Consider the following 23,772-nt stretch of genomic DNA (forward strand, 5'->3'; position numbering starts at 1 on the left):
AAATCATCTTATTCCTGAGTTCTCTACCTAGAGGCAGTTCCAACGCAAGGCTTGACATTCTCCATCATAGGTAGGTCGAAGAGGCAGGTGCCAATTCCACCCCAGCTGGAACAGGGATTGAACTCCATGCTATTGGCACCAATCTGCTCCACACCAGTTGTCCACTCAATGAAGCCTACCAAAGCCTAATGAGGTCCAGTTACAGAGGCAGCATATACTTTTAAACACATGTTGTAGCTTGAAGCTATGGATCGTGATGGTAATGACTCTAGTTACTTACCATCACATGGCTGACCAGGAATCATTCCCACTCTTCAATTCTTTCAGCACACACCAGAAGGTAAGTGGGTAATCTCTGTACAAGCTGTTGATAATCTGTTTGGGCACATTATGAACACATTTCTTTTGGTCCTGAGAGGGGGACCTGAACCTAGAGATTCTGGTCTAGAGCCAGGGACACTACCAACTGAACTATAAGTCTTCTTCTACAAAGTTTCTGTCTACCTCAGTTTTTAAATTTTCAATTGAAGCCCAAATCTTAGTAAGCTTTGGGTAAAGATATTTAACAGATTTCCCCGAGACAATGCTATTGTTAACTCCAGAGCAGAGTATTATAGCTAACTCTCAGCAATTAATGCTCAGAATTCCTTAAAGTGGCATGGTGTAATCAGAGCATGCACAAACAACGCTTCCTCTACTCATTGCTTAAATTATAGTCTTGGATTATTGAACATAGTTTGCTGTTACATTCCTTGCCAGACAGAACTTTGCGGATATTGCTGGAGGCTGCTTTACAACAAAGGCAGATAGAACCCAAAACTGCACTTTATGTTCACTTGAAAGAGAGAAATGTAACCCATTTCATACAACTAATCATTACAAAACCTCAACCAATTTGCAATGAAACAGCAAATGGCGAGTTACAACAGTTCTTGCACAAGTATTTCCAGTGCTGAATGCATGTCGATCATTCAAGAGCATTAATGCCTGAAACTGATGCAGGTCAATGAAGTAATCTCAGGACTGCAGCTTTAGGCTGTAAGATTAATTCAATCATTCAATCACAGTATTGCACATCAAACTAATTGTCAATCTCAGGAGGCAAGACTTGAATAAATATCCAAAGCTGTCTTGCTATTGCTGCACTTTCTTGCTCCGAGACTGACTAAGAATTAATCAGTTAATGAATATGATGCAACATGAAAATACAAAAGTAGTGATATGTGGTCAACAGTTCAGCTTAACTCAGCACAAAGCTTGTGCAATATTAACAATACATTAGCAGCTATATTATAGAAAACGCTTCACCATTCACAACAATAACTTGCATCTCGACATACGAACAGATTCAAGAACTGCTATTTCCTGCTGTTATCAGACATTTGAATTGATGTCTTAAATGTTAATGTTGATCTCACTATGCACTTTCTCATTAGCTGTTAACACTGCATTCTGCACGCTGTTCTGGTACCCTGATGTACTTGTATAGTATCATCTAGCTGTAAAGCATGTAAGACAACAATTTTCACAGTACCTTGGTACACGTGACAGTAACAAATCAAATCATATCAAATGACTTTAATATTGTAAACCCAAAGTGTTTCACAAGAGCATTATCAAACAAAGTTTTGAACTGGACACAATAGGGCAAGTTACAAAAGGTTCAGTAAAAGAAGCAGCTTTCAAGTAGAATTTGGAGGAGGAGAGTGAGGCAGCAGCTCAGGAAGAGAAAGCTCAGAGCCAAGATTGCTAAGACATGGCAAAAAATAGTGCGGCAATAAAAATTGGGAGGAACTGGAATTGAAGGAGCAAGGGATTTTCAGAGGATTCTAAACCTGGAGTAAATCATAAAGATAGAAAGGGTAAGACCATAGAGGGATTTGCAGTCAAGGATTTACTCGGCCAGTACCATCAGAACTGAACCAACATGAGGAGTTGCTGCACCATATTTTCATCATCTGTCTACAGTGTGACTGTGTCTGTTTGCTAATAGTGTTACTGGGTAATTATAATAAATTGTCATTGTATTTGAGCTGTAACAGGCCTAAAGGCCTGCAGAAACATCTGGTCAGAAGATTAAGGAGTGATCTAATTGATGTGGCTAAGTTGATCAAAGCATTTGATATAGTCAATACAAACAAACTATTGTGTCTGGTTGAGTGGAGTTCAGAGCAAAGAGTTTAAAATTAGAGACTGGCTGCTCAGATAATGTCCATATTCATATAGGGTGGTGTGTGTGTATATGGAACAAGCTGCCAGTGGAAGTGGTAGAGGCGGGTCAGTTACAAAAGACATTTGGACAGGTACATGGCTAGAAAAGGTTGAGGGGGATATGGGCTAAATGCAGGCAAATAGGATTAGTTCAGTTTAGGAAAGCTGGTCAGCATGGTCGAGTTGGGCCGAAGGGCCTGTTTCCATGTTGTATGACTCTATGATTCTATTTCTTCACACAAAGATTAATGGAAGTCTGGAACTTGTCTGTCTTCCAAAAATGCTGCTGAGGCTGAAGGGTCAATCAGAAATTTTAAAATTAATATTTACAGACTTTGTCGTGTAAGGGATTGGTCAGAATCTAATAAAATGGAGGGAAATGCTTAACAGGCTGAATGGCTTCCTCTGTTCCAATAACTTTTTTCATTTGGCAACAGGTTTGACTGTCACCTAAATGTAGTGGAAGTATAGATGTGGGTTAAAAGTTTGGGGTATTTTCAGAGAACACCAAACATCTAATTGCTTGGATGTTGTAACTTTACATCAAATTTTACAGCACCCTCACTGGCCATTGATTTTACTGCTTCTCGGATGCTGCCTGAACTGCTGTGCTCTTCCAGCACCACTAATCCAGAATCTGGTTTCCAGCATCTGCAGTCATTGTTTTTACCTATTCAGCTCATCCAGTCCATCCCAATATTTATGCTCCACACAATCCCCTTTCCATCTTTTTAAATTCATCAACAGTATGTGAACATCAATTATTGCCCGACCCTAATTGTTCTGGAGCAGCTGATGGTGAGTTGCCTTCTTAAACCACTGCAGTTCCTTGGGGGTAGTTCCGCCCACAGTGAGGGGGTGATCCAGCATTGTCCCAGCAAAACCAAAGGAATGACGATGTGGTCCCACGTCAGGGTAGTGTGCGACTGGAGAGAAAATGGAATATGGTGGTGTTCTCATGTAACTGATGCCCCTAACGTCCCGCTGGTTAAAGGTTTGAAAGATGCAAAGTAGGAATTTTGGTGACTTACTGCAGTGGATTTGCAGATGGTACACAATCCTGCTACTGCGGTGAAGGCAGCTAATGTAGTTCATCTCATCTTATCAGTATATCCTTCTTTTTTGCCTGTGTACTTCCAACCTCCCTTAAGGTTTTCTACCTGCTATTGGTTTCGAACAATTCCTGTGCAGCAAGATTCACATTCTTATCACTTTCTGTGAACAGGAGTCTGCTGAATTCCCAACTGGATTTATCTGACACTCATGGTCCCTACAACTCAGACAACTCAGGAGTAGAAATATCTTCTCTGTTTCAAAATCTCTTTAAAAATAAAGGGCTCTGATAGGTCACCCCTCAGAAAACAGGCCCAGGTGTTCAATCCTTCCTATAAGATCTCTTAGTGTCTTCCCTGTATGGCTCTTCCACACCTCCTCCACAGTCTCTAAAAACATGTTGACATATAGCGACTTGAAGTGTTCAAAAATGTTCAGTTGAATCATAGTTTTAACGCTTTTTAAAACTTTATCCATTGAAAATTAACTCCAGTGATTGGTTTGCATTTGTTATGGCCTCATTAGCTGGTGTTGCTAGTATATTGCTTTGATACCCCAAGGATATTTCTCCAAGAATTAATCAATGAACTTGAGTTGGAAATGGAGCAAAATCTCTTTATGTGACTTGTCAATGAAATGGTTGGCAGCAGTGTGGAGTGAGCTGAAAGCAAATGGGAAGCTGATTTTTTTTCACTGTACCCAATCAGCTTTTCACTAATGGCCATGGAAAGAGATTTCACACTCTCTTTGGAGATTTCTTTTCTGAGTTTCACTTTTACTGGGTTTGAAATTGCAAGTCTTGGAAATACAGCAGTGCCTCGACATACAAACTTGTTCACGAACAAGTCAGTTTACGAACAGGATTGTACGTAAAATTTTGCTTCAACGTATGTATGAAATTCAAGGTATGAACGAAGGTACGAACGCAAAAAGCCCGTGTGCGACCACGTGGTTTCATTGTTCTGCTTTGCTACGCGCTTGTTGAACGCAAAAGCTCTCGGGCCCCGCGTGATCTCATTCAGTTAGTCTTTGGTGCGTGCGCTGTGAACGCTATCCGAACAATGGGAAAAATTGATTCAGTTTGCGAACTTTTCGGTTTGCGAACCGGGTCCCGGAACGGATTAAGTGCGTAAGTCGGGGCACTACTGTATTTTCCAAATAAATAGCAAATTTAAAACAAGCACTGTGGAAAAATTTCTGCTGACACTACGATTGATCAAGCTCTCAGTCCTGCCCACCAATAATATCATTGATGAAGAACTCGAGGAGTTCTCCTCAGTGACACAATCCAGTAGCTACAAGAGGAACTTATCCCAGATCAAAAGCTGGGCAATTAGTGAGTTAATGAACAGGAAAGAGTTTATATTCTTTGCAACTCTTAACAATGAGGAAGCAAATTAATGCACTTTCCACAAACCAAAAGCAATTTCCCCCACCCCACCACTCTGGAACTATTAAACAGGAAACACCCTGGGGTTTCCATCTGAAAATTTTCCTCAGATGTTTAATAGAGGTACAGGGTATACCAGGATCTTGTGTTAAATAAACTGGGACATGCATCAGCTCACTCAAGAGAAACATCTGGGTGCTTTGAAAGTCAATTCCCTTAAAGAGTTTTGCGTAAATGTGCTCAACAGTGTGCTCTGCAGCTCCAAGGAAACAGCATAATGAGGATAGAAATTATAATTGCTCTTCTCATATGAATGGATAACAGATTTGTGCCAGGCTCCACACTCCATTACAATAATGCAGCCAGGGACTCACTTACACAGAGCTGCAAAGCACAAAACAGGTCATCGGTCAATGGGTTGTTTGGTGTTTATGCAAGAGTCTCTTCCCAGTCATCTCACCCTATCAGCATATACTTTGAATCCTGTGTTCCTCATACCTTCTTCCAGCTTCCCCTTGAACAGGTTGACAGTAGTAACCTCAACCATACCTGTGATGGCAAATTTCCCATTCTCACCACTCTCTGTATTAGAATTCCATACTGCATTTATAAGTCACTGCCTTGTTTTTTTTTGGTCCCTCACTATAGTGTCCCAAAACAAATAAAACATTTTCTCTACATTCAAGAATCAAGTGAAATTGCAAAAAAAGTGAAAGGATTGATTTTTTTGATAAATAAAAGTATCAAGAGTTAACGGAAACAAAGTGAGAAGATAGAGAAGAAGATACAGATCGGCCATGACCTAACAGGATTGTATATCAGCTAACTGGGCTGAGCGGCCTCTGTTTCCACTCACAGCAGTGTCATAAGCAGTGGCTACAGTCCCAGCACAGCATTCCAAGGCAGCTCTGCCTCATGCTGCTCTCAAAGCTGTACCAATTGCTTCTCATACAAGAAAACTAGATTCCGTATAAAGATCCTACTGAAGATCCTTTGAATGATTGACTTTGAACCCTTGAAGTTAGCATGGTACAGAAATCAATGTTGGTCAGAGGGTCACCCTGAAATAACACCTTCCATGTGGAGCTCTCCTCTGAAATATTCCTTGAGGACATTTCATATAAGTCTATCAGATAAAATTTGACACAATAATTGGGCATATTAAAATACCATTTGGAACCCTCCTCACTCAAACGAGCATTTTGTAATGAAAATTTAACACACTCTTGATCTCAGCTTCGAATAGAAACCCCAAACATTGGCACATGTTCAGACATCTGCTTAAAAATTTGGCAAGGACAGATTTTGAAAAATATCTGAAAAGCAGAAAGACAAGCAGAGAGGAGGGAATGCCAGAGTTTAGGGTCCTGGTCACTGAAGGCTGCCAATGATGAATCATTGGGAATCGGGAATTCTCAAAAGGCCAGAATTGGATGAATACAGAGATCCAAGAGGGGTATGCGGCTGGAGAAGATCACAGGGATAGAAGGTGGTGAAACCATGAAGAGTTGGGGAGATGTGGGAAATTTGAAAATAAGGATGAGAATTTGCAATTTCAGGAATCAACAGCAGATTAGTCGCATCTCAGCTACTTGGAGTTAAGCCTGGGCTCTGACTGTGAAGTTAACAGTTAGTAACAGTGTAAATTATTAAGACAACATTTTTTTTCTGTACTTATCTGAAGTTGTGCCAATGTTTGGTGTTTCTATTCAAAGCTGAGATCAGGTTTTAAACAGTGTGTTAAATTTTTGTTACAAAATACATCTAGGAGTGAGATGGGTTTAATTTATTTTCACTTCTGCCCAAGATTTAATCCCAAGAGTTCAAGACCTATTCAATTGTCATCCACAAAATAAAAGTTGACAGAGAAATTTCTAAAGCAGTTAATGATTCACAAAGTCAACACAGAAAATGTGGTTTAATACCCAGCATCAACTTATTAAAGTTGTCTCCCACACACAGATGACTGCGGCCCCTGGATTCATTGCTCTGTCAGTACATGGGAATGTTTACTACCTCATAAACAAGATAACACCAAGATATATTGCTTCACTGAGCTATGTTACCTGCAGCTAAACTGACCATGTTAGTTAATAGCAGCTGAACATAGCTCTCATTGATACAATCTGCACTTGCACCACATGGATGAAACGCAATGTTAATGATTGATATTTCCTAACACAGGAGAAAAATGTTGAGGCTTTAGGCAATTGTGGTGATGCTGAAGTTGTAGTAACATTTGTTTATTATTTGAACAAACAAGATTCATGCTGTTATTACACTGAAAGAACTTGACATGGTCGTAATGCGAACATTTTGCAAAGTAAATTGTCATTTAAAAAATAATTGCAAGAAGGTTGAGAAGTAATTTTGTACAGGCACTCAAAATCATGAAAGATCTTGAAATGGTGAACATGGAGAAGCTGCTTAAAGAATCAGCAGGGTCTGTAAGTATCAGAGGGACAGATGTCAGGTCATCGGCAAAGAAACCAGAAGTGATAAGAGGAAATATTTTCAGTTACATGGCACGTTTCTTTGAACTGGAATACATTGTCTAAAAGGACGGAGGGAGCCAGTTTACAAGTAACATCCAAGAGAAAATCTGATAGATTCTTGAAGGGAGACATTGAACGGGTCTACCAAAATGTGGGTATAAACATGATGAACGGAATCTAATCGGATGAGTTCACGAGTTTATCTCACTCACTAATTGGCTGTCCACTACGGATACTGGTGAGGCCAATGGTCATCAGAGGAATGTAGCAAGAATGAGCTTGTGGCATCACAAGTGTTTCTGCTGCACAGGTGACTGAAGGAAGAGGAGAAAAGCAATAGCAGTGGATGATTTAATAGTTAGAAGAGCAGAAAGACATTTCTGTGGCCAGACTGCCTCCAGAATAGTATGTTGCCTCCCGGGTACCAGGGTCAAGGATGTCACAGAGTGGCTGCAAGTCATTCTTTTGGGTTTTTGCAAAATGCCAGAAGTTGTGACTCATGTTGACACCAGTGACATAGGCAGAAAGAGATTAAATTCTGGAAGTAGCATTTTGGGAAATAAGTGAGACTGAAAAGCAGGATCTCAAATGCAGTAATCACAGTGTTACTCCCAGTAATGTGTGTTGGCAAGTACAAAATAGGAACATTGAGCAAATGAACATATGGTTGGAAAAATGGTGGAGCAAAGGCCTGAAATTTCTCAGGCATTCGGACTAGTTCTGGGCAGGTGAACATGTATAAGGAGATGGGTTATACCTTAGCAGAACCCAGAATAATACACTTTCTACAGAAGATTTAAACTAGCCTGTCAAAGGGTGGGAGAATTTTAGAATTCAGCAAGAGGACTGAGGAATTGGAAAATAAAGAGATAAGTGAATATGAGTACAGCAAAAAATTGTAAACACTTTTATAAATACATAAAATTAAAAATGCTAGCAAAGAGAAATGTGAGTCAATTATGAGTGAGATATGAAAGTGTATGATATGAATAGAGAAATGGCAGATAATTAAGTACTTTATTTTTGTCTTCACAGAGAAAAACACAAGAAATCTCCCTGAAATATTAAAGATGCAAAGATGTAGTGAGAGTGTGGAGCTTAAAGAAATTAGTATTTGAAAAAAGATGTAGTATTGGAAAAAATTAACAGGACTGAAGTTGACAAATCGCTGGAACCAATGACCTTCAACTTAGACTGATGGAACTGAAAACTACAGAGATAATACAAGCATTGGTAGTCAGAATGGATACAGAAATTAATGAAATACTCTTCACCTGAGTAATAGGAAAGACAAGAAAGTACCCAAAAAGATGTGATTACTGGATTCTCAGAAAATAATGATTGCCTGATTGGTCAGTAAAAATGAAGGGGAAAACGTGTTTGACAAAGATTTTTTTGGGAACAGTATTAGCAGAGTCAACAAGGGGAAACCAGCAGATGGCATATATCTGGATTTTATAGAGAGTTCTGATGAAGGTCCAAATAGGAATAACAAACAACAGTTATGCACATTGGATTGTGGTAATACACTAATGTGGATGTAGGAATGATAGGCAGAAAACAGACAGTAGGAATAAATAGTTCATTCTCAGGTAAGCAGGCTGTGATCAGTGAGTCACCACAAAGATCAGGGCTTGGGGTCTAGCTATTCACAATCTATAGTAATGATCTGGTTAAGGGATCAATTATAATTTTTCCAAGTTGCAAATGTTGTAAGCATTTGTGAGGATGGCACAAAGAAATTTCAATAGAATTTAGACTGAGTGAATCAGCAAGAATATGGAAAATGCAACGTAATGTGGATAAACATGAGGCTATCCACTTTGGTAGGTGAAACAAAGGTACAGAGTTTAGAAGAATGAGAAGTGATCTCATAGAAACTTCAAAATTGTTAAAGGGTTATGACACAGAAGGCATAGAAAGGGGGTGTTGCTCCAAGCTGTGAGGCCCAAAACCAGACGACACAGTATCAGAATAAAAGCTGAGACATTTAAGACTGAGATGAAGAGGAACTTCTTTAGAGAGTGAACAATCTATGGAATTCTTTACCCCAGAGGGCTGGGAAGTTTAGTCATTAAGATTTCTAATTACTAATGACATTAAGGGATAAGAGGATAATATGGTAATATGGTAATATAGCATCATAGTAGATGATCAGCCATAATTTCGAATGTCACAGTAAGTACAAAGTGTTAAATAGCACATTCTGCTCCAATGTTCTTAGTCATTTGATCTTATGTCACTTTTCCTGATGGTGTAGACTATTTTTTTACAGTTCACATTAACTCTACCACAAATTCATCATCAAGATGAGCTGAATACATGCATTTAGGGGGAATCTAGATATAAGCCAAAAAGGAATATGTTGACAGGGCGAACTGAAATAAGGTGGGAGAAGACCTTTGTGGAAATATAAAATAGCACTGGCTAGATATGCTGAATGGGGATGCTGTGAAAATCAATGTCATTCCAAATATTAATCACTATCATAGCAGCAGACCTTTTAGTCTTTGGAATCATCTTCCAATATTACTGATTAGGAAGTAATCCAATACCAGCACTTTTTGGTGGTCATTATTTACTAAGTCTTGACAGAAGGAAGCTATTGTTTAAAAAGTGAAAGCCAAAGTTGTTTTGTAAATATTCAGATGATGGTAGGCTTTCCCAGACATAGGCAACTCTGGATTGCCTCTCAGTTCACTCCTAACACCTATCTCTGACTTCCCACACCAATTACCGTTCATAAGTGCTGCCCAGCAAATGTTGCATTTATGAAAAGGCTTGAAGTATAATTTCAGCCTAACTCTCCAGGCAGGAACCAGGAATGGCTGGAAAGATAGTTTGATAGCTTTTATCCAATATTGTCATCAAGCCAGACTAAACTGATATGCGGTTTTCAAACAGCAGTGCACCCAATTTCCTGGTGAACAGATTGGGTTAAAATTACTCCACAGGGTCCATGTTTTTTTAAAAAATCTTGGATGATTTTTCCCTGAACATTAAAGGATTTAGCTCAGACTTTCCTACCCATGCCCTTTTCAAATAAAACCTGCCTATATATTTTTTTTAGAAAACAAATGTCACAGTAATGTATAAACATGGTATGACCCCTTTGAACCATGTATAAATACAGGATTGAATGATATGAGAAGTAATATTCAAGTAATGTCATTTTTAAACAGATTTCATTTTAAACAAGGCCTGGGCGGAAATCCACCAAACCAAATGAAAGCAAAGTTTGGATAAAGTCGCAATATGTTCTGAAATTCAAAACAAAACTTCTTACCTACAACTGGTGTCACGGTTAATCTGTATTCCTGAAATCGCCCCCTAGGAGCTTTCCATGTAATCTTAACACTGTCCTGAGACACTATAGTAAACTTTAACCGTGTTGGAGAGGCAACTACAAGATGTACAAAAAGAAGAAAAATTAATTAAACATTTGAAACAGACCTCATCATTATATCAGAACATGAAGGGCAATAAATTCAAGGACAAGTCAACAAAGCAGACAGTCAGTCATTCATTAAAATGAATACTTACACATTCTCAACTACAAATATCTACCAGGGTTCTAAACTACATGTAGTGTTTGAGTGCTTGTAAATCCTATGAAAAAAACTGAAATGTTCAAATCCACTCACAATACTCACAGTAATGACAATTTTGATCAACTCATTAAGGGCAAAGCTATTTAATTATTCATATTGTAGTGTAGAACCCCGGTCCCAAACACACTACAAAAAACTGTATTAGTTTGAACAACGAGAAACTACTTTCCAAGCACATTATCCCCATGAATAGTTTCTACATTGACCTACACAGTGGAAGACAAAGACAAAGCAAGGTGCGCATGTATGGCACCAGAATGCATAAAGACACTATGCATTTCCCCCGCCACCAAACATAGAATCCAAAAGAATTGTCCAATTTTTCAAGTATTTCATCTTCTTTGATGGAAGGCGAGGGAATTCTAACCCAAACCTCCACTGCTCCTTCCATTTTTGTTTCAAAGACTTGCCCATTGGACAAGGCAGCAGGAACAAGTTTATTATCCATCACCACAAACCCAAACAGTTCAATTAGTTGAACTCCAGTGGCCAAATTCAGGGGTCATAACTAGGCAGAGACGTTGTGCAAATCCAAATGCACACATTAGAATAGGGAACGTTTACAGCCCCAAATGCCTGGCAGTTTGCGTGCTTCCCAGCTATGACCCTTGATCTTGTTCAAAAAAAAACTAAAGTCAACAAACAATGCAAGGCATAAAGTATCCATACCATGATATAAATATTAATGGTTTTGTGCCAAAATACAACTATGCTTAACTAGATATGTTATTGATAGCTACCAATCATTAACAAAATTATTTTTGGTACAGTTGTTAGTATGTCATCCATAAGATGATCTTTAATGAGATTTTTTTATTAGGAAACAGATGAATTACGTAAACTCAAAGTGGAATTTTTTTTGTACAGTTTGCACTGCAATTCAAAATACTCAAGGGTGACATGTTGTGTTCTGTCTTCCACGGCTTTGTGGTATGCTAATATTCAGTCTATACAAGCCTATAACCGCCACAGTACTCTAAACATGCCAAGACTACTCTATAAAGAAAAGTCAGGACAATGATTTCAGTTAACTCATGGAAATTCTCGTAAATAGGGTCATAGAGACGCACAGCATAGAAACAGACTCTTTGGCCCAACTTGTCCATGCTGACCAGATATCCTAAATTAATCTAATCCCACTTGCTAGCATTTGGCCCACATTCCTCTGAACCATTTCTAGTCATATGCCCATCCAGATACCTTTTAAATTTTTTCATTGTGCCAGCCTCTACCACTTCGTCTGGCAGCTCATTCCATACAAGCACCCCATTTGCATGAAAAAGTTGCCCCTTAGGTCCCTTTAAAATCTTTCCCCTCTCACCTTAAACCTATGTCCTCTAATTCTGGACTCGCCCACCCTGGAAAAAAGACCTTGTCTATTTACCCTAATCAATATGACATGCAAATAACACTAAAGCCTCCACACTCTTCTTCAGAAAGCTGGGGGGTAAGAACACGATGTATGCTAACTAAATAAATATATTTCTTGTATCAGCTGGAATATTTGATATAACTGATCCTCAATGGATTATAACTACAATTAGTAGCTTGATTTTCATAAAATTCTCATCCTTATTCTCAAACCCCTTCTGGTCTCATCCCTCCCCGGCCCATGACCTTGAGATTTCTGTAATAAATCTGGCCTTTTGCACATCCCTGAACTTAACTGCTTCACCAGTGGTGGCCATTGCCTCAGCTCCCCTGGGCCCTTCTGAAATTTCTTCTCTAAACCATGTTCACTCTCTATTTCTTTTCTTTCATCTCGTTCACTCCTTAAAACCTAAAACTTTGGTTGAGCTTTGGTTGGCCAACTTAAAGTTGCTAGGTAAAAACAAGGACTGCAGATGCTGGAAACAGAGTCTAGATTAGAGTGGTGCTGGAAAAGCACAGCAGGTCAGGCAGCATCCGAGGAGCAGGAAAATCGACCTTTCGGGCAAAAGCCCTTCATCAGGAATAGAGCAACTTAAAGTTGCATCATATGTATCCATGCCTAATTTTGCTTTATCCTTCCTGGGAAAGCCCTTGCAGGTTCTATTATTTTAATAATTCAAGCAAATATAGGTCATTATTGCTCACTGTCTGGGCATTAAGATGGTGGAAATCTTTCATAGAACTCATCCAATTTTTAACCAATTGAGGGATTATCGTATATTGTGTCCTAATAAAAATGCACCTTTAATACAGTAACAGTTATTAGCTTGTCAGCTCTAATATTAGAAAGTCACTGATTTAACATCCAAGCCTCCCCATCCTATTTCTTTCACTCAAAAATTACAGGACACTGATTTCTCAAGATGTTCTCTCAACATGAAGTACTGCTCCAAACTGTGCATGCCAAGATTCCCAATACTGAATTGTACAAAGTGATAAAAATTAGGACATGCCTAATTTACATTTATAATGTCATACAACATGGAAGCAGACAGTTCAGTCCAACCAGTCCACACTGACCATGTTCCCAAACTAATCTAGTCCCACCAGTCTGCGCTTCACCCATATCCTCCAAACCTTTCCTATTCATGAACTTATCCAAACAGCTTTTAAACACTAACTCTGCCTGCATCCATCACTTTCTCTGGTTGTTCATTTCATACACGAACCACACTATAAAAAAAAGTTGCCTTTCATGTCCTTTTTAAAACCTGTTCCTCTCACCTTAAAAACATGCCCCCTAGTTTTTGAACTCCCTCAGCCTAGGGAAAAGTCCGTTGTCATTCACCTTATCCATGCTTCTCATAACCTCGATAAGGTCACCCCTTAACCTCCAATGTTCCAATAAAAGAAGTCCTAGTCTTTCTAGTCAACTTTTATATCTCAAACCCTCCATTCTTGCCAACCTGATAACTTTTTTCTGAGCCCTCTACTAGCTTAATAGTATCAATCCTATAACAGGGTGACCACAACTGACAACCCCTGTCAACACTAGGTGAAATGTGTAAGGACAAGTGGCCCAGGCTTTAAGAATTTGATTCATTGAGTGAAGTTAGTATCTTAGTTTATTAAGCAAATAACTTCCAAGTTATTTTCTTAAACAGTAAAATTACCATTGCATCTATCAATAATCTCCAGGCTTCCACACTGTACTTTTAAAAATAAGTATAAGGAATTCCATATAGAAGAGATTCATTTTAGTGCAGAGAAGCATTTTGGCACAAAGCAGTTTGTTTTCTGCCAAGAGCCCAGTGGACAACGAATGCCAACACAGACAAAAACAAGACAAAAAAATGATAGTTATGTGATTACCAACCTGAATATGGCACCTTTTTTTTTCTGTTGTACTTTATTATCCATGCAGCAAAAATCTTGCTCCCCCCCCCAAATTAAAAATTACGAGCCAACCCAAATTTGGGTTGAAATTTGGGTGTCAAAATGGCCAATAAAAATGATTCATTTAAAAAGAAATGTACAGCTATAAAGTACGGGTCTGCGAAATACCCAGCTGAGATGTCCACAGCTTTATTAACATGCTGAACTAGAAACAAAAAATGCCCCAAGACTATTGAAGGTTTGACAGATAAATGGTTTCTTTTGAAAGAAAAATAATTATGTAGGTATGCAGCCCTACAGCTCTGTCAAGGGGGCCATCTTTATTAATCTGACACAAAGGTTGGTTTCCTACAATTAACTTTCCAAGGCCCATACTTGTGCTGACTGTTTGCATTTGTTGCAAATACTTTGAAAAAAGTATCAGAATCTAAGAAGTCTAATGTGTACACAAAACAGGATCCATTTTATGTAAAGCTGCAAGTGTTTAGACGTCGAAAATGCTGATCTGTTGTAAGCAGATGCAAGAAACAGACATGTGACCTTGTATGATACAGAATTAATTAATTGCACAATTTAGATCTACTTAAATCTTCAAAATAAACGTAAATTTCCAATGACAGCCTGTGCAAAACATTACTTTATGCTGGGAAATTGGTACTTTTTGTAGCTGCAAGGTTATGAATTTCATTTACTGGTTGAATCATGTTCTTTCTGTTTTCTACAGGACTTCAGACTAGTCCCAAGGTGCAGCGTCACGGCATTTAATTAGAATCACCGAACCAAAACACTGAATGGCAGACATTTGGAAGTTTGCAACTTAATGTGCCCAGCTGTTTTGACTACAGATTTCAACTTGAATGAGGGAGTTCTTGGCTGTCAACTTACAAGGTTATCAGTTAAGTTCCCAGTGCAATGCCATGGCTATCATAATGAAGGAAGTTTAATACCAATGGTGATGTGAAACAGCTGAAAAAATTTAATTCATTTGAAGATCATCGCAATTTCCTGTTAATTTGCCACAGATAACCCACATTTAAAAACGTGTTGGAAAAGGTGTAACATGGGGGAAAAAAGTGACACCAACAAGCATTTACTGGCTTGACAGGAAAGGTGGAATTTTCAAAAGTTGCTGCATTTCTATTTTATTGTTCTTTTAATTCATTCATGGGATGTGGATGTCACTGGCTGGTCCAACATTTATTGTCCATTTCTATTTGCTCTCGAAATGGCCATGGTGAGCTGCCTTCTTAAACCACTGCAATCCAGTTCTAACACTTGAGCTATTTGGTATAGCTTTAATTATTCATTTTGAATTGATATCCACTTGAACAACTCTTTGTCTCTGTAACAACCGCCAACACTTCATTTATATTTTGAAGCAAATACTTTCTGAGTTATGAATGCACATTGGTTCTAAGCATTTTACTGATGTAATCATCATCATACAAAGTGAGCTCTTCTTCTACTTAGCAAAATCACCTAAATTACTTGGAAGCGGTTAGCTGTATATTATCATCCTATAAATTCGGTGAGCTCACTTGGCTGAACAACAATGCAGAGTGATGCCAACAGAGTGGATGTAATTCCTATACCAGCTGAGGTTATCTTGAAGGAATCTCCTTTCCAACCATACCCCATGCCTGAGGAGTGGTAACCCACAAGTTAAACCACCACATCTCTCTCTAATGAGGGAGCAGCTCTATGGTCTGGTAGCAGCCCTGCGGTGACTTTACCTGTACTCTATGAATTGTCCATTTTAAGAACTTTGTGAAGGGTGTTCAGTACATCATTCGACATTTTAAGAATTTTGCGAAGGAATTTTGAAGCTATTCTTAAATTGCAAAAGAAACTAACAGTATATTTAATTCACCATGTTACCATGCAATTAAACCATACAAATGATAATATTTGTACTGTAACAAAAATCTCCCAATGCAAAAAAAAATCCAATATTATACATTTTATTAAAGCAGCTGACTTTGTATCAATTCCTTCCTTTTGAGCTAGTATTTTCAAACCATTAGATCTCCAAAATAATTACTTTGCTCTAATGCCTTATAATCAGAGCAGAGTTTATGTTCGTCTGAGATTCAGGGAATGCATTTATATGAAGGACAAACATTCTTGAAGAGAACATGATGTCAGATATTTCTCTTGCAAAAACTAAAGATAAATAAAATATGAAGAACTAAGGGGAGTCCAGATGAGCACCTAACAAGCAAATTGCAGTGATTTAAAAGTGCAGGACACATTATGTGAAAATGGCCAGAATGTAATGAAATTCTTATGGTAATTTAATCAATTTAAAGTGATATGCAAACAAAGCAAAGGTAATGGGAGAAAAAACTTTTCCACACTGCAAATAGTTAGGATATAGATTGCAATGCCTGGAAATGTATTGGCAGCCGGTTCAATTGAGGTAGTCAAGAGAGCATTGGATGATTATTTGGATAGAAATGATGTGATGGGATATGAGGAAAAGGCAAGAAATTGGCACTAGGTAATAGAACCAGTGCAGGCACAATGTGCTGAAAGACTGGAGCACTGCTATGACCTTCCAAACATTTTTCTGAATCTGATTTTGCCGAAACACAGTCATAATTATAATAAGCTCAATTTTAAACTTTAATAATTGTGCATTAGTCCCTAGTACTTAAGAGAAGTTTTTAGGTCATGGAGAATGAGCAGGCGAGTGGGAATTGAATAGCTCTTTCAAAGATCAAGCACAAGGACAATAGCCTCTTTCTGTTTCTATCTATGATGATTCCACAAAGTGCACTAGCAAGGTTACTGTCCGTAACACCAAATGATGCTTCCTTGCATACCACTGTGCATCACCCGTGTTGCAGGAAATTAAAATGCTGCCATTGCCAGGCACAGGTAATGGATTAGTACAGAACAAACTGAGAAAACTTACATCAGCATTAGACCATGCTGATTCATATTTCCGATAACTGTGCTTCCCAAGGGCAATACTTAGAACAGAGTGGCAACCACTACATGGTGTCGCTAAATCCTCCTGAGAGGAGGTTCTCATTTTAGAAATCTCGAGGAGACAAGTAAACTCTCCTAAAACTGCAGCCTCGGTGCCCTTAAATCAATCAATAATTTAAAAGGCCTGCCATCAGGAGGAGAGATGTAAAATAAAATGCAATATGTTATGAGCCAACAGGTGATCTTAAAGCCTTATGTTGTCCCAATTGTTCATCTATCCATAATGATCATATTGCGAGTGAATTACACTAACCATCAACAGTTGAAATGACCCTACCACATTGCAATCCTATTTTCAACATGTGTAGTTGATTTACAGCTGATAAGTATAACTATTACTAACCTATAAACAATTAAGCCTAACCAATCAATTGATACAACTATGGAATGTTACTTTGTTACTGTGCTTGTGGAATTACAGCTCTATTTCCACCAACAATGGTTGCACATCTTTATTAAGATATCAAGCGTCTAACCAGTACTACACCAACCTGAAGAAGATTGCAAATTGGAACATAATCAATAGGTGCAACAGGACGCCATACAGTTCATTCAAGGCTGTGACACTCATCAATAGAATCATGACTGACCTTCTACCTCAACTGCACTCCACAGAAGCAGCTAAATTTTTGCATTCAATTCAAAGGCAAGATCAAACCTGACCCTTTCATTTCAGTTAGATCAGAACCTAACTGTAGGCTTACATTACAAGTTGTGCTGAAGCAAAAGGAAAGCCTGTGTCTACAAGTGCAAGTGTAAATGGGGTTCAAGGCCTATTAAGTGCTGACAGTCAGGTATGAGGCAGGCTTAAATGGCAGGTGCTGCAAATCCTTGTGATATCCTGATCCAAAACAAATGTGAACAAGATTGTGTAAAACTCTTCCGCAAAATTAATATTGAATGTAGTACCTTACATACAAGAATGAAAACACATCTTGGAAATGAAACATGCACTTACTCCAGCTTTACAGGAAAAAAATGAAATGATTACCTATTATTCCAATCAGACAAACGAGTTAATCATGCTGTGCATATTGGAAATAGTCACAAAAAGGGTTAATTACAACTTTTACATTGTTAATATATTAATGCATATTTCAATAATTATTTCACATGTTCTGTTTCAATTAACTAATGAATTACTTTAAAAAGCATGATCATAACAATCAAAATTAACATGTACAATGTATTATAAAAGATTGCAAGATTACAAATCAATTGATTTGTCCATATCTGCACATCAGAGGGATTTCTTAAACATTTATTTTATCTTGTCAACAATTACCTTGACCCTGTGCCTTGCTGATGAAATGAGCTGTCACTGCTACAATGGCCAGGAGCAGACAGGTCCCTATTCTGTGTCCAGGGACCAACATATTTAAATCTTGCCTGTGGCCGGGTTTACTCAGCAATCCTGTAAAATCAACAAAGAAGCAGTATTTCTCAGGGAAAGATCACAACTAGCTTAAAATTAAAGCACATTCCCTTCAATCGGTTAAGATCAGCACATTATCACATTCGAGAGATTGGCCACCAAATTGGAAAAATCGATAGTTAGTATCATTCCATCATCAGTAATTTAAGATAAGTCCTGCCCGTATGCAACATTTTTGTATGTCAACTTTCGTCATGAAGTAAACCATTTTACTGTACTCTCACATAGTGAAGTCTGACTTGTTGATGAATTCATTATGACTTGAGCTCCTCCCCTGGTTGTTACGGGAACTTCAGTTGTGACTCTGCATGTCAATTATATACAAAGACATAACAATAACAGCTTGCATTTATCTGGCAGCATTTTAATCAAATAATATTCCATACTAAGCAATATAAGGAGATATTAGCAGAGGTAGTCAAAAGCTTGATCAAAGAATTAGGTTATAAATAGTAGTTTAAAGGAGAGAGTTTAAGGAGTTTTTATGGGAGGGCCTAGGCAACTGAAGGCATAGCCACCAAATGATGGAGCCATTAACTTTAGAGATGCACAAGATGCCACAAGTAGAGGAGCAGAGAGGCAATCGCGTGAAGGTATGATCAGGTATTAATGCAGAGACCCAGGGTTCAAATCTTGCCATGGCAGATGGTGGCATTTGAATTCAATAAAAGTCTGGAATTAAGGGTCTAACAGTGATCATGGAACCTTATCAATTGTAGGAAAAACCCAACTAGTTTCACTAATGTCCTTTACGGAAAGAAGCTGTTGTCCTTATCTGTTCTGACCTACATGTGACTCCAGATCACTTCGCTGCCATTTCCTGCTCTCCCATTATTATTTCCATAGCCTCATTCACTTAGCAACCGATGTTCACTTTTGCCCCTTGCTTTCTTCTCAGCTAGTTAAAGAAGCTCTTGCTATCCATTTTTATAGTATGTGTTGGTTTATTCTCATAGCTTATTTTCTGGTCATCTTTTGTTAGCATTTAAAACTTTCCAAACTCGATGATTTACCACTAATCTTGGCCAAATTGTGTGTTTTTTTTTTAATTTTGATATTATCCTTCACTTTATTCATTAACCATGGTCTGTCTATCCCCTCTAGAACTCTTCTTCACTTGGATACATCTTTACTGGGAGTCATTAACTATTTCCTTACTTTTCTGTCATTGTTCCTCAACCACCTTTACTATCAAACTCCTTTCACAGTCCACCCCAGTCAACTTTGCCCTCACTTCTCTGTAATTACCCTTATTTTAATTTAGCACAATTGTTTCCAACCCACGTTTCTCACTCTCAAGTTGAATGCTAAATTCTGCAAAATTATGGTCACTGTTCCCTATAGGATCTTTTACTCTGAGATAATTTATTAAACCAACCTAATTACAGATTACCGGATTAAATATTGCTTGATTCCCTGGTCAGATCCACAATATGTTGTTCTAGAAAACTGTCTCAAACACAGAATGAAATCTTCCTCGTGTCTAGATTTTCCCAATCTACGTGAAGATTAAAGTCACCCATGAATAATGCATTGCCTTTTTTAAAAGTGCCTGCATTATAACTCGATTCATTCTCTGTCCTACAGATCAGATACTGTTAGGCAGTCTATAGACTACTTCTCCTAGTATCTTCTTCTTGTTATTTCTTACCTCCACCAATATGGATTCTTTATCGTCTGATCCAATATCAGTTCTTGCTATTAACTTATTATATGTTCACCAACAAAGCTACTCCTCCACCTTCTTTCCTGCCTGTCCTTCAAGAAAGTCACATGTCCTTCAATATTTAGTTCCCAATTTGATCTCCTTGGAACCCATGTCTTCATAATAGCTAAAGTTTGTGCCCTTTAAACCCTAACTTAACTGTTAATTCATTTGTTCTGAATGGTAAGTGCACTTAAATTTAAAAAATAATTAATTTTGTCTTTTATCTATATTTTTCCCCTTGAACCTTGTGTGGTTTAATGATAAATTTTGATCGTTTGCACTCTTTGGAGGCATCCTGTCTACATTAAAAGATGTCCTAGATACTGTAAATGCAAGTTGCTTTAAAGTATAACTTAAAACTAAGTTTACCCCAAACAGTCTTTTTCAAACAAATAAAAAGATCAAAAGTTAACTGAAAGGTGACATGAATTGTAACAAAAACCTACTTAATCTCCTGAGTCTGGAGAGGAAGCACAGGTAAATTACAAAGGAAACTGAAATTTCATCTTTGCTACGCCCAAGATCATAAAAACAAAATTCTGAAAAAAAGCAACCCCTACATCCAAACCCACGCCAAATAAAACCTGCTGTGACTGTTTCATGGTTGGAGTGGTTCGCCTGGTTCATATCCTAATCCTTGTAACATTGATCCAGAGCGATTTACCTATAGTGCCTTTTCAGATTTACTTGACATGGATCAAACTTATTTTGTTATATGCCCTGTATACACTGATGCTATAGGGAACCATTTTTTCTCAGGATTTAAGATCGTGATCCAGACGTCTCCAAAAGTGGCCAGTATAAAAACTGGCCTGTTCCCAGCTTCTCAAATTGTGTAGAAAGGCAATTCTCAACAAGCAATGTCACAGGGCAAAGTTCAATTGGGAATCCTTCAAGAAGCAGGGTATTCAGTAATCGTTTTAGAAAATGCTGCACATGGAAACACCGGTCATTGTCAGTTTTTGTCATTCACTGATTTGGGGCAGTACTGACTGAATCAGCATTTATTGCACCATCCTGAATTGGAACTGAGAATTGGCAGTGAGCTGCTTTGTTAAAACTGCAGCAGTCCATGTGGTGCAGCTACACCCACAGTGTTGTTAGGGTGGGTGTTCCAGAATTTTGACCCAGCAACAGTGAAGGAATGATGATTAGATTTCCAAACCCTAGAAACTACTCCCTATCAATACCGCAGGTCCAACTACAGCTGATTGACTGTGGCTGTTCAAAGATGCAGCTCAACACCAACTTCTCAAAGGTAACTAGGGATGGGCAATACATGCCAGACCAGCCAGTGACACCCACATCCATGAAGGACTAACAAAACAGCAGGATAGTGTGTGGCCTGGAGGGGAACCTACAGGTTGTGAACCCATGTATCTGTTGCTCTTGTCCTTCTAGATAGTATAGGTCATTGGCTTCAAAAGGTACTTTCTAAGGAACCTTGAGTGTTGCATTGCATCTTGTAGGTTGCATCCACTGCTGCTACTGAGTATCAGTGGTGCAATGAGTGAATATTGAAGGTAGTGGATGGGGTGCCATTCAGTTGGGTTGCCTTGTCCTGATTGGTCTTGAGCTGTGTGTTGTTGGACTGCACTCATCTGGGTATGTGGCGAGTATTCCATCACACTGCGGACTTGAAACTTGTAGATGGTGAAGAGGAGGAAATTTACTTATCATAGAAATCCTAGCCACATTTGTATACGGCTAGTCCAGTTCCGTTTAATGGTAACCCCCGGGGTATTGATAGCAGAGGATTCAGTGCTGGTTATATCATTGAATGTGAAGTTGAATGTGAATGTGAAGAGATAGTTAGACTCTCTCTCGTTGGAAATGATCGTTGTCTAGCACAATGTTGCTTTCCACTTATTAGCCCAAACCTGAATGTTGTCCTGCCCTTTCTGCATATGAACATAGACCTCTTTGTGAGGAGTCACGGATGGTGCTGAATATTGTGCAATCATTGGTGAACATCCCCAGTCCTGACCTTACGAGCTGAGGATGACTGGGCAGTTTTCCCGATCCTTCCCCAGTAGTAGACCCTGCTAACTCTCCAACTCAAACTGAAATCAACCGGGTTCAAAACCAACAGGATGTTGTTGCCAACAGGTGGCGTGAAGATAAACAATATCAGTTCACCCAGTCACACAGGAACTTGCAACAATCGCAACTGGGCACCCTCCAATGAAACCGGGGCACCCTGTGTGTGTTAGTGAACTCCCTGCCGCGCGATAAGAGCCACGTTGTGTCTGGGACTTAGTCCACGGTTCGCAAACTCAGTCCAATTCATCCGCCTCTGAGCGCGATTCCCGTGAGATTGAATGCACCGGAAGCGTGTGATGATTTCTTTCTGCAATTTTGAAACCCGCATTCCCCAGAGAAGTGTTTTGAAAATAAAAAAAACAAGGGTAACGCGGGAGGCAAAAACAAAAGGTACAAACGCGAGTACTTTTCTGTTGTTCGTTCAATCTGGGAGTTCAAAGCCACAATGAGCGAAATAATTGCAAGGGGCCGCCGCCGCTTTTGATCGCTGGGCAGGGAGATTGGGGAGAAAATTTCATTGCAATGTTTAAACTCTACCAGCAGACGCGAGCGACAGGAGAGGGAGCAAGTCAGGGCATAATCTGTAGATCGAACTCTCCCTTAGAGGGCAGGTATCCAGGGAAACACAAAAACATGTCTTAGAGCCAAACAGATGTGTGTCCAAAAAGTAACAGCTGGCCCCAGAATACCTTCCCGGAGAAAATGTTATTAAAACCCCCTTCAATAATTGTCCACATCTTTGCTTTAAGTGTTAATTGATATTAGGATAGTTGACCACAGCAAACACCATCTTCAGATTTACAGATGTCTACAAGACTTACTTTAGATTTACTGGAAGAGGACTTGATCAAAGTCAAACCTCCAAACTTATAAAGATCTTAATTTACATTTGAGTAGGCGTTTCCCCTTATCATTCCCGAAACGACTTTGTCATTAAACATAAATAGAAATGGTTATCTCGTTAAATAATTAGGAGAATTCCTTACCTTTGAGAGACAGGAAGCACTAATGTAAGAGTCGGTTGCTTTATTGTTATACAAAACAAAACTTTCCCCTCACCAGAGGTGACAGCTCCCTCACTTTCCCAGTGTATGGGACTGCGAGACCTGTTCAATCTGATGCTATCTCCTTCTCACTCCACAAGCGCAAAACTCAGTACCCAGCCCCCAGCTCCCCTGGTACACCCCCACCCAGTCCCAGCCAATGAAAGACTCGACAAACACACCCCAAAAAACCTGATTGACAGATTCTTTTGAGAGGGAGACAAAGAAAAAGGTGGATGAGGGTGAAAACCAGGACACAATCTCACGTTTTCAAGGAATCAGATGTAATAACACACTGAGGCAAGGAATGTGTCTGGCCACAAACACCAGCCATAAAACTCTTTTAGGTACGCTATTTCTCAACTGCTGTGATCCAATTTGTTAAAACAGGAGAATGGTTGGGACCACTCACTGTAGAAGTATAATGCTCAAACTAGTTCTTTTAGCAATTTGGAAAGTAATTTTGAATTTCTTTGACACCAGCACTAAAAGACATGCATATTCCTTACTTACCACCCATAG

The 23,772-nt window shown here is 38.9% G+C and overlaps 1 protein-coding gene across 6 annotated transcripts in view; it reads right to left on the minus strand.

Moving 5' to 3' along the window:
• Positions 1 to 23,369, minus strand: part of col14a1a (collagen, type XIV, alpha 1a) — a 216,094-nt gene extending 192,725 nt beyond the window's left edge. For 5 of the 6 annotated variants that reach the window (XM_072570944.1, XM_072570943.1, XM_072570942.1 and 2 more), the window contains exons 1-3: positions 23,194 to 23,369; positions 18,307 to 18,435; positions 10,436 to 10,552 (exon numbers count right to left, since the gene is read on the minus strand). In XM_072570944.1, coding sequence (XP_072427045.1) covers positions 10,436 to 10,552; positions 18,307 to 18,397 — 208 coding nt within the window. In that variant the 5' untranslated portion in view covers positions 18,398 to 18,435; positions 23,194 to 23,369. The remainder of the gene's footprint in view (positions 1 to 10,435; positions 10,553 to 18,306; positions 18,436 to 23,193) is intronic. The other variant, XM_072570947.1, reaches the window with a different exon arrangement.
• Between the last annotated feature and the right edge of the window lie 403 nt (positions 23,370 to 23,772).

The sequence above is a fragment of the Chiloscyllium punctatum genome, chromosome 5 (genome assembly GCF_047496795.1).
Source record: "Chiloscyllium punctatum isolate Juve2018m chromosome 5, sChiPun1.3, whole genome shotgun sequence".
Lineage (NCBI taxonomy): Eukaryota > Metazoa > Chordata > Chondrichthyes > Orectolobiformes > Hemiscylliidae > Chiloscyllium > Chiloscyllium punctatum.